Source organism: Telopea speciosissima, chromosome 7 (genome assembly GCF_018873765.1).
Source record: "Telopea speciosissima isolate NSW1024214 ecotype Mountain lineage chromosome 7, Tspe_v1, whole genome shotgun sequence".
In the NCBI taxonomy this organism is placed as follows: domain Eukaryota; kingdom Viridiplantae; phylum Streptophyta; class Magnoliopsida; order Proteales; family Proteaceae; genus Telopea; species Telopea speciosissima.
Window position 1 is genome coordinate 61360589 of NC_057922.1, and position 11579 is coordinate 61372167.

Genomic DNA, 11579 nt, shown 5'->3' on the forward strand with positions numbered 1-11579 from the left:
ATCCCATTAAGTCTTAATGCGTGAGTGAATGCAATCACCAAGCTCCTTTATTTATAATAAAAGAGGAGAGAGCAAAAATACAATAATGGCCCCCTCATAGCCGACTCTAACTAATGAGTCGGCTATGGGGGGCAGGGGGGAACCCCAAACTGCCCTTGCTGCTACATAACTCAACACACATCTTAAAACTTGGGCCTATCAGCAACCTAATTAGCCTTAAATTCTGAATTGGAACTTAAGATATAAGGACTCCATTAGTGGAAATATGGCCCACTCTTATTTCTTTGTCTGAGAGGAATTTGATGTTTCTTTCGGTTAGTCATACAAAAATATAATCATACGATTATTGGGAAGCAAGTCTTTGGCGCTGCGATTCACCATATCTGGCTGGAGAGAAACCTCAGGAGATGGACTTCCAACTCTAGATCTTTTGATGTGATTTGGAAAGCCATCTCTTCCGATGTCTCTTCCAATCTCAGCCACATCCGACATAGACATTCCACTGACAACCGGAAGAACAGGCATATTATTATTTTTTGGGGCCTTGATTTAGCCCTCTTGCGGCCTTCCTCCTCTGCGCAGGCTAGTAGCTGCCCGCTTGCCCCCCCTTCCTTCCCCTCCCCCCTTCCCCCCCCCCCCTCTCTTCTCCTCCCTTCTCCCCTTCTTTGTTGTATATTGGTTCTCTTTCCCTGCCCCCATTTGGGGTTTGGTAATATATTCATTTACCAAAAAAAAAAATATAATCATAATATTTCTTTGTAAATTGGTTGGGTCCAGATCTATTTTGGTGGAAATATGTTTATGTTATGCTGGAAAAGGGGAAGAATTTTGCCTTACTTCCATGTACCGGAACTGTTCTTCAGTATAGCTTGTATGTTTATTGTTTGCCAATGTCTTAAAGGATCTGTTGGACTTTCTACCTTTTTTCTGAGATTAGTTAATGGTTGGATCATTCAGACCATAAACCGCTGTCTGAACCATCCAATGTGTTGTTCATTTTATTCAATTTCAGTTCTTTATTTGAAGAGTGATTGGTTCTACTTGTGCAGTATAATGACATTGTGCAAGCACTAAAAAGAGGTGACCTCCGACTTCTACGGCATGCTCTCCAAGAACATGAAGACCAGTATGCTTACCTGTCACTGTTATTCATCTAGACTAACTAATGAGAGTCCCATTTCTGAGCGTCTGTATCTTCAGATTCTTAAGATCAGGTGTATATCTTGTCCTGGAGAAGCTAGAGCTCCAAGTTTACCAACGATTGGTAAAGAAGATGTGAGTTTCTTTAGTATGCTTGTGCCATTTTTTTTCCCCTTTCTCTTGGTTTTTTTTTTTTTTTTTTTTTTTGGGGGGGGGTTGGGGAGGGTTGGTGTTGTGGAAGGAATGCTTACTCACACAGCTCGCTCTCTTGTTGCAGCTATATCATCCAGAAGCAGAGGGACCCCAGCAAAGCACACCAGATAAAGTTGGATGTGATTGTAAAGGCTTTGAAATGGCTCGAGATCGACATGGATGTTGACGAGGCATTCATCTTTTCAATGCCGCTCTTTCTCCAGCCTTGTTTGGAAGTGAAGCTGGGGGATCACCGTATCAAACTCAATTACTTCCTATGCCCTCACTCCCCCCCCCCCTACCCCAGGATCTGGCTCCTCTCCATGGAGCTCAGCGCCCAGGGGGTGCCAGGAGGCATCCAAGGGTTGGCCTGTGCCGCACACATCTCGACTCACGCCTAGGGATGTGTGTGGCACAGCCCAATGGCTGGATGCTCCCTAGAGAGGAGTTCAATCCCTCCCCCCACCCCCACAAAGAAAAAAAAGAAAAATGGAAAAAGGAAGTTGCTTCTATAGACCGCACTTGTTGAGTTGCTAGATGTCTAATATCCAAGTTGTTGATGTGAGATTTGTCACAATACTTTGCAGGTGGAATGCATCATGGCTATTCTAATATACAAGAACCTTGTGAAAGGATATTTCGCTCACCAGAGCAAAGTGGCTGTTTTAAGCAAGCAAGATTCTTTCCCCAAGTTAAATGGAAAGCCCGTCAATTCATAGGGTACTCATAAAAATAAAAAAGTTCCAAGTGTTTTAGGACTTATTATACTTTTTAATTTTTTTTAATTTTTTTGTCTGTGGGGGGTGGGGGTGGGGGTAGGGGTGTGTAGTTGTATAAGTGAATGTTGTTGCATAAATGTACCGATGATGATGAATGATTTTCCTTGTAATGTCATGTTACCCAAGCAGTTCCTCTATTCATGTAGCTTTTTTTATTGCTGGATCAGACGTATTGACTTTACCATTACCAGCTGTGGATTATCTCATGCTTTGCTGAACTACAGTCGTCGAATGGATACAGGATTTTTTTTTTGGGGTGGGGGAGAGAGAGAGAGAGATATACTTCGATCGGGTGTCCCCACTTTAAATCTTTATCAGCCTTCTCTTTCATCCTGTTGAAGTAGAAAGCTGCTTCTGTTAAAACATTCAAGGGTTTTATCAAACTCGAATCCGTCCCCATACAGATCCCTAGAATACGATTGAATCAAAGAATAAATAGGGAAAACAAGGTGTACCTGGCACCCACGTATGCTGATGAAAAACACATAAGATCGCCTCCATAAGCAGCATCGATCTGTCAGAGAATGAATGCAATCTGCGATGGGGATCTTCTGCCGCCTCCTAAACTCTCCCACAACTCTATTTCTTGTGGAGAAAAGAGAAAAGAGAATAGTGACTGCAGGGACTCCTCATCAGTTGTGTTTATAATACTCTCCAAAATCCTAACCCACTTCCACAATGGGTCAGGTCGGGCTGGTCCATCTCAATAAAATAGTAACAGCCAGTCGGCCCTTGTATTTCTCGATCCCCATCATTAATCGATCCGATAATTAATTAAGCCCACACTCATCGCATTTCGGGGAAATCCTAATAGCTTCTTCTGTACTCTGAAGAATTTACAACAAATTTAAAAAAGAAAAAGATAGTTTTCGTATATGATCATATATGACACTTCAGAGAGAATCTAACTCTTGAACCTTAATTTATTAGATTATTAGGGATATCTTAAAAAGTAATAGATATAAGATATTGCTAATCTATTATAATAGTAATACCAAAAGTCGGTCAACTGATGTGTGGATTGTTCTGTTGTTTGTGTGATTACACTTTGTTGGTTCATAAAAAAAAATTAATAATAGTAATGACCACGTGGTACACCCACTTTAGAAAGCATCAAACTTCTAAACCTTCATTTATTAGAGAATCAAACTTCTAAACCGGGAGAAGAATGATTAAAATCTCATCAATATTCTTGACTCTCATAAAAAGTATGGTTTACACACTACTACCTAAAATTGTGTCGTGATCTATGTATGCCCTCTCACTCTCTCTCTTTTTTAAAAATTCCTCTTTATACTCTGACCACTCTCCTTAAACCCTCGTTCCCCTGTCTTCTCAGAATGGCGTAGCGTTTGGGAATACTGTGGTCGATGATCGAGTGAAGGAGAGAGAGAGAGAGTAGGAATCACTTTTGATTGAGTCTGATATGTCAATGATGTATACCATCGTAACGTCGACATCTAATTCCATTCCTTTTACTAATTTGGTTCTGAAGAAGAAGAAGTGCAATAGCAGCAGAAGCCAAACAATCTCCCCCTTCAGCAGGATAGCTGCTCGCAGGTCCTCTCTGCCCCCGTTTGACGTCTTCATATGCCACCGTGGGGTGGATACGAAGCGCAACTTCTGTGGCTTGCTTTACCAAGATTTGGTAGAACAAAAAGTCATTCCCTTCTTGGACTGCAAGAGCATGAAGCCAGGCGAAGAGCTCAATGAAGCCATTGAAACTGCTTTACGGGACTGTAAGGTTGGAGTGACCATCTTCTCTCCCAATTTTTGCAATTCTGAAAACAGTCTCCATGAATTGGCTTCCATGATGGAATACCAGAAGATGGTTATTCCCATATTCTATGATGTCAACACCTCTGATCTTGTGCTTGCGAACGATGGAAGTTTTCCGACCAAGCAGCTCCATAGGTTTGGATGGGCGCTTGAGATGGCCAAGCGCAGGGTGGGCATCTCGTTTGATTCGTGCAAAGGGTACGTACGTACGTGTAGGTAACATTATTAATCTTCAAGTATTTTTTTTTTTTTTTTTAACAAAAATAAAAACTATGATGATTTCTTGAGGTTTGTTCTGAAACATTTTAATCACTCACTGCTTCTCCGATGGTTCTTCTAACAGGGATTGGTCCGATCTGCTGAAAAAAGTTTCGAACAGGGTGGTGGAAATCTTGAAGGAGTTGGAGGATGAAGAGAAAAATTCAGCAGCTATATGAACCTATTAAAATTTTCAATTTGGATCCTCTACTCCCGAGCTGCCCGGTAGGATCGTATTGCTCAGACACGGTGCTGCATACAATGACCACCTTATTCCTACCCAAATGTCTTTCCCGATAAGACGGACATTGCATGCTTCATTGCACGTGGACATCGGACAGGGATAAGCTGGATATTGCACGTAGCACCGTATCTGGGCAGCACAATCCTACCAATCAACTCGACAGTAGAGGATCTGCATTTTGTTGTACATAGAAGATTAATTTCATGTTTTTTTTAAAAAAAAATTATAAGAATATTCTATCTGAATCGCTTTCAAGAGATTAATTTCATGTCTTTTTTTTATTTATTTTGGTGCCGTTGACATTTCTATTTTCTTTAAGAAAATTTCAATATATTAAATGGATGGCAAATTCTTGGTAATGTTTTGAAAGAGACATCTTTAACACAATTCAAATTGTTCAAAAAATATTTAAGGACTTCAAAAGGCAAGGATAATGGGATAGAATTAGAAAAAAATCCACAAACACCAAATTAATCAATCATGTATCATTTACTTTTTTTGGCTTTTATTTAAGGAAAAATCTAAGTGTCACGTTACAATTAGAAAGATATGATTGGACATTAAAAATGAAAAAAAGTACTTAAAAAAAATTCTATGGATCAAAGGTTTTATTCACATAGGAAAGAGACCTCAACTTCGAAGTTAAGAGTTCAAATTTCAAGTTTCCTACACTTGTGCGGGTCAAACCCCAGAAAGAGAGAAAATGACATAATGATAATTTTAATGATTTTGAAAATCTCTGGAACTTATCGAATATGAGGTTTGTTGTGTTCGTAGAATCATTTGACGCACTTTTTGTTCTCGAGTCGAATCATTTCGGAGTCAGGATGAAGAGATATAGCTAAAGAGAAGATTTTGACTAAATTAGAATTTAGATTAACTTTTGAATTTAAATAAATGGTAGGGGTTTTCTGGTCGGTTCATCTCATATACGAATCTTTTGAGGGGTATTTTATATACCGTAGGATCTGACCACATAATCTAATGTGTTGATTTAGAATTAAAAATATATACGGTATTATAAAATAAGTATTGCATTAAAATAATGAATATATTATATATACCCATATATACGTATTTTGGATTTCTCCAAAAATACACCCTAACATCCTCTTTCCTGGATTTCTCTCTCCTCTCTCTACTCCTCCCTATCTCGCTGCCGGAGTATCCCTCGGAGACGGCAACCAACGCCGCCATGCTCCTTCGAACCCCATTTGTAGCCCCGCCGTGGAAGAAAAACCTGGCTGCGAACCCCAGCCGTAGCCCCGCCGTTGAAGAAGAACCTTGCTGCGAAGAACCCGCCGTGGAAGAGGAACCCTGCTGCGAAGAACCCGCTGTGGAAGAGGAACCCTGCTGTGCGACCTCTAAGGAGAGGACTCTATGCTGCTCAGGTGAGGCTCACCCCACCGATCTGTTAGTTGCTTTACAGTCTTTGGTTTCCCGATAAAAATGTTATCGAGAATTTTTTGGAAAGGTTGCTTCCTCCCTCGCAAGAACCGAAACCCTGCTTGAACAGTGAACTACCTCCTCCCCCGCTGTAACTACTCCGCTCCTCTGCTTCACACATGGCGCAGGAGCCCTCTCCGTCGTTGCCATTTTTTTCCTTCTTCCCTGAGCAAGTGAGCAGAGAAGATTGTTGTGGAAATACGACCAAGAAGGAAACCGGGTACGCTCACCTCTTTCTTCTTATTTTTTTCCCTCCATTTGGGTTTAGGATTTAGAGTTCTCTCCCAGTTAGGACTAGAAATTTGAATAAATTTGATAAGGAGATCAGATTATTTGAACCTGAATGTCTCTAAGACATAAGTGGCTGAGAGCAGAGCAGTCAGCTTTCTGTTTTCATTGACTGTTTTGGATCTGAATGTTAGCTTTAACTCGTTCAGCTTCTGCAATTTGTTTCTAGATACTTCATTTTTTCCCCTTTATCTTGGTTTTTTTGTTGATCGTGTCTGCTGGAAGTTAGAACTAGAAATTTGAAAAGGGAAGATTGCATTAATTGGATGCCGGTCTTGGTTACAATTGGAATGATTGCTGCTCCCTTCTTGTCTCTTTAATTTTGTTCTTTCTATGAGTAAACCAACTGTGCTATGATTTAGAAGATCTGAATCCTCAAACCTGTTTCAATCGTTTTGACAACAGTAAATATATGGTTTAAATTGGAATTTGTAATGCTCTAGCCTCTGCACATAATTTTTTTTTTCCCACTTATTGGTTAGGGGTGACTAAGGACTTTATAATTGAGGAGGGATTTGTGAGAGACAAGTTCTTACTGGAGTTATGAAATTTTTCACCTTGATTTTCTTGACAGTTAGTATATTTATTAATGATATTATTCTGATGATGCCACTTTGTGACTTGAGTGGGGTAACTACAAATCTTCAATTTTAGTGGGGGAACATTCAAAGCAGTCTGTAGCATGCAAGTGCATCGAATATCAGAAATCAGTTATTGGTACCTCCACTACTCCATCCTCTTCATCTCTGTTTTATTTTCCCCCCTGGAGCAAGTGCATATGCTGGGATTGAACTTACAATTCTGCCACAAGGAATGGCTTTCCAACATCAGTATTCTATCTTTTATGAGGTGATTTGGTTTTAGGAGATTATCTGCTGGTTCATTGATTGTCTACTTCCTTCTATATGTCTGTTAAAAACCTTTTGAGAATAAGAAAAGGGGCTGTCCAATAGTATGCTTGTTTGGCGTTTGCTTCTTAATATTATCTACCTTCTAACATATATTACCTTCAACCTCTTGTGAATTAGGATTATATAATGGCAATTTCATACTACTAGGGAAGAAAGGTCTATAGAAAGTATGCTGCTGTACTTTTTTTTTTTTTATGTCTACATCCCATAAACAGTATGCTGCTGTACTTCCATACTATTAGGGATGACAGGACTATCCTGAGCTTTGGAGACATTATTGACCTTTGATAATGCCGTCAAATCTGTTGGAGATTCATGGACTGAAAACCATAAGTGGTTGACCAACTTCATGTCATTATAAAAGGACTTTGATTGCAAGAATGATCCATCATTATCATTTCAATACATGTGAGACACAATAGGAAGGTTTGTGGCAAGGTCCCCATTGGGTATGATGATCTTTGAAACATGGTTTGTGGCAAGGTCCTCATTGGGTATGTGATCTTTGAAACATGGTTTGTGGCAGTCTCATGGTTACTTGTAAATCTCAAACTCTACTTGTTGGATCTTTAGCCCAAATTGGTAGAGCACTTGGAACATGAGCATGTTCCATGGGGATGGTGGTTCGAATCCACTGAGATCCTTTTATTCAAATGTTCATAGCATAGTCAGTTAAGGCAATCATGAGCATTATATAGTGTCCGTTGCCTCTCCCTTTTTACTAGGCTCAATAGTTCTCGAAATCATGATTGTATGTAGAAATCATGCTCTTTTTTATGTTTAATAGTAATCAAAGATTCAAAGGTCCCAAGTTACAATTGCAGATGATATTTTTATAGCAGAAAGCATATGAAGGAAAGAAGTTAATAGCAGTTTCCCAAGTTACAGTTGCATATCATTTAGAGAAACTGAAACAATCCACAAAGCAGGAGCCTGAAATGAGGCAAAACATGTAAAGAGAACACCAGTACTAACAAGGTTTTAATTGCTGTTTTCCTTTCAGAATTACCTTTTTTTTTTAAAGTTTGGGTGATGACCTTTTTCCAAGTTTTAGAGACCCACCTCTGCTGACAATGTAGGTTATCTTGTTGTTTTGTTTTATGTGGCTGTCTGTTTAACTCCATATTGTGTTCAGGCCTGTACTTAGCCAATATACTTATCTGTGTATAAGTGTTAACAAGGGAAAATGCTTCACTACCACCCATATAAATTCTTACTTTTTTATTTCATTCTATCACATATGTAACATTCATACAAAAAAGGCACATAGACTTGATGTAGTTTAGCAAGGACTTATGCCACATAATAGGCCCAAAATCCAAAGAGCAGAAAATAAAGAGAGAGAGAACCACATAAGCTACAACCACAAGGACTCATGGAAACAACCACAATTGCAGCAAAAGGGGTAATAACTCAACTCCAATTCAATAAAGAACACAACAACTCAACTATTTAGCTTAGTCAGCAGTGTTGCCCTTAATATAGGCCATAATGCTTTGACAAAATAAAAACTCCTTAAGTTATGAATTCCTAGCCAAAAGTTCATTCCTCTTTGAACAAAATAGAAACCTTGTAGGCCTTCTAGACTGTCTTACTAACTCATACCAAGGCCAAATTTTGAAATAAAATTCATTAATTAGTCAATATGAGAGTCGAGATGGAGTCGAAACATCTTCTCCTAGTAAATAACTCACTTTCATCAGTTAAAACCATGCTAGTTTAATCCAATGTAAAAAAAAATTGAGGTAAATTACACTAACCTCACCTGAGTTATACCTCAATTGCTGAATCCCACCGCCAATTACTCCTATCCAACAACCCCAACACACCACCCCTTCCCCTCAACCATCATCATTTTATCAATCACCACACACACACACACACACACTGAAGTAACAGAACTAGTAAAGAAAGGCAACAAAAAGGACAAGAGAAAGATTAAAAGAGAATGAATTTTAGTAAGAGAAGGATTTGTGAAATAAGTTCAGTTGAATCACCTTCCAACTTTCTCTAATCCATTCCCTGCAAAAATGAAATCCATTTAGTTCAAGTGATTAAGTAACAAAAAGAAAAATGGTTAAGTAGTAACTATTGACCTGTTTCCGTATCCCCCCCGACCCCCCAAAAAAAAAAAAAAAGAAAAAAAAAAAAGCGGAAAAAGACTCACGATGTTGAGTTGCTAGGCGAAAAATGGTTGGCAGGATTATTTTGCATTTTGTATCTCTGATTCCATCTTACACAGAACGATTCACCTGTTCATCCATAAGAATTAAGACTTGGTTCAGATAGTAGTTTCGAAAGATTTTAGAGTTCTTTTTCATAAGGAAATCTAAGGCATCCTTGGAGTAGAATATGAGGATGGTCTGATCATGGCATGGATTGCATGCGTAGAACCCACCAAGTTTTTCTTGTAATGTCGTTTTTTGTGATTTACTTGATGGATGAATTTTAGGTTTGATCTTCCTCTGTATCTCTTACACAAGAACCACCAACCTCTCAAATTTCAAAATATTTGATATAACAAAAGAGTTTGAAAGAGTTTGTTAAATATAGCAAATTCTTCTATATGTTGGTGCACCTTATACATGAAAATTTTCCATAACAAGTGGGGATTATTCACTTCATTTTTCTTGACTATCTTTTCTGCAATTCTTCTTGTCGTCGATAACATTTTTAAGACGACAGTAACCATGTATCTGAAGCAACGGTTACACAAAGAGAGAGAGAGAGAGAGAGAGAGAGAGATTGATCACCGTGGAGTTCATGTTGGAAAAAGAAATTACCAAAACCAGAAACCTTCTCAAAACAGCCATTTTGCAAAGTCATCACCTTCTCTTGAGATTGGTCTGTAAGAACAGACCAGCAGAAACACGAGGTTTTCATTAACACACGAAATCACTAAATTGTTTGTGCTGGTTTTTTCTTTCAAGCTAATAAGCAAATAGGTGTCAATCTGGTTTTAACTCAAGACATCAGGCCATACATATTATTAGTCTAAGACAAGAGATTGCTAACTTATTATAAAAAGGTGAAAACAGGTTCTTAGCCCAGTGGCCATCAGATGAGAGAGGAGAGGGTGGGGGGGGGGGGGGGGGGAAGGCCAAGAAAAACAAGAAACAAAGTAGAAGACAACTTCTTAAGACACGTGGTAGCAGTCTTACAAAGTAGAAGATCGCCATCATCTTCTTCTGTCACCTGGCCCTTTTGCAACCATCATTAAGCTATGACCAAGCAGTGATGTTGCAGACCTTGTTGTCAAAAAAAAATAGGCTGTCTTCCTCATCACCACCTACATCATCATCTTCAAGTGATTCATCACACTTCAGTCTTACTTGGACAGATGTTTCTGATCAATAGATATAATTCTTAAATGAATGTAATAGAAAGAACCATTTGGGTGTTCCATTAGCTATATTGACATATCATTCTTAAATGAATGTATAATTCTTAAGCAATCAGATTTCCTTGAAGCTATATAAATGTATTACTCCTAAATAAAACCATTTGACCTTGAATCACCTTAAACAAGAAACTACAAAACCAGATTAACTAAGAAGATAATGAATTCAATGACTGGACCATACAATTAAGATGAACCAAAAGCATTTTCTAGTTGACAAAAAATTATACCTTCACAGATTAGTCCTTTTTAAAATACTATGAAACAGATTAAGGACTACAGGAAAGAGAAAGGAACCAAGCTGGCCTTCAATAACCATTGAGAAAGGCGATCATGGAATCTCAGGTTCAATACAAGATGCCAAGGCAACGAATTAATCGAGCACTGCTACGGTGAAAAAGTATTTGGACTGATGTTCCACAGTAGCACAAATGATCCATCTCAACTATGAAGAGTGAATGGAAGTTGGTTTGCTTCTTAGATTATACCAGTACATATATCAGATATAAGTACATTAAAATGGATGTAATTTTTACAATGAAAAAGTGCTGATGTGCACAGTCCATAACTATGCAAAATCTAGCACAGCCCAACTAACCATTCAAAGCCAACATAAACATTAATCTTTCATCATAGGAATTAATGATAGCTCAAGCCAATATCACACAAAGCCACTCCAACAAAATGTTCAAATACATGTAATACATTAACTTAACAGTATGGGTTAGCAATTTGAAACCTAACAAAAAACACTTGCAAATAAAAATAAGATTGACCATCTGTCCTAACTATACAAGTAGAAAAAAAAAAAACCCATGCAAGTACCTACAAAAATGAACAATACAAGTCAAGTTCTTGTTAAAGGTCTATCAAGGTGCATTGAGAAGTAGAAGTTCCAATAGAGATGGGAAGACCTATCAAGGTGCATCTCATACTATCCTGATTGGGAGAAGTGGATGTGACATATATTGTTAGTACAAGCAGTTCCAAATACCAATAGAGATGGGAAGACCTCACAGTGGCATTCCTGGATAAGCTAATCACCTTTTACAGTTCCACACCACTTCTTGAGCTAATGTTGAAACATAGGAGCGTTTTTTAGATGGTACTAAAGAAAAAAGAAAACATGAACAGAGTTAGAT

The 11579-nt window shown here is 38.4% G+C and overlaps 2 protein-coding genes across 2 annotated transcripts; both read left to right on the top strand.

Moving 5' to 3' along the window:
• Positions 1–1162: 1162 nt before the first annotated feature.
• Positions 1163–2059, top strand: LOC122669232 (enhanced ethylene response protein 5-like). The gene is made up of 3 exons (XM_043865946.1): positions 1163–1275; positions 1418–1523; positions 1920–2059. The coding sequence occupies exons 1-3, from the start codon at positions 1166–1168 to the stop codon at positions 2049–2051; spliced, it is 348 nt and encodes a 115-aa protein (XP_043721881.1). The 5' UTR covers positions 1163–1165; the 3' UTR covers positions 2052–2059.
• A 1487-nt stretch (positions 2060–3546) lies between these two features.
• On the top strand, positions 3547–4327 carry LOC122668754 (TIR-only protein-like). The gene is made up of 2 exons (XM_043865287.1): positions 3547–4088; positions 4234–4327. The coding sequence occupies exons 1-2, from the start codon at positions 3547–3549 to the stop codon at positions 4325–4327; spliced, it is 636 nt and encodes a 211-aa protein (XP_043721222.1).
• Positions 4328–11579: the final 7252 nt, after the last annotated feature.

What these genes read in the sequence shown, in the direction of transcription:
- LOC122669232 (XM_043865946.1), top strand. Translation starts at nt 1,166, where the DNA reads ATGAGAGTCCCATTTCTGAGCGTCTGTATCTTCAGATTCTTAAGATCA. An exon ending in CAACGATTGGTAAAGAAGAT is followed by an intron (nt 1,276 to 1,417) that starts GTGAGTTTCTTT and finishes CTCTTGTTGCAG; the next exon opens with CTATATCATCCAGAAGCAGA. An exon ending in TCGACATGGATGTTGACGAG is followed by an intron (nt 1,524 to 1,919) that starts GCATTCATCTTT and finishes AATACTTTGCAG; the next exon opens with GTGGAATGCATCATGGCTAT.
- LOC122668754 (XM_043865287.1), top strand. Translation starts at nt 3,547, where the DNA reads ATGTATACCATCGTAACGTCGACATCTAATTCCATTCCTTTTACTAAT. An exon ending in TCGTTTGATTCGTGCAAAGG is followed by an intron (nt 4,089 to 4,233) that starts GTACGTACGTAC and finishes TTCTTCTAACAG; the next exon opens with GGATTGGTCCGATCTGCTGA.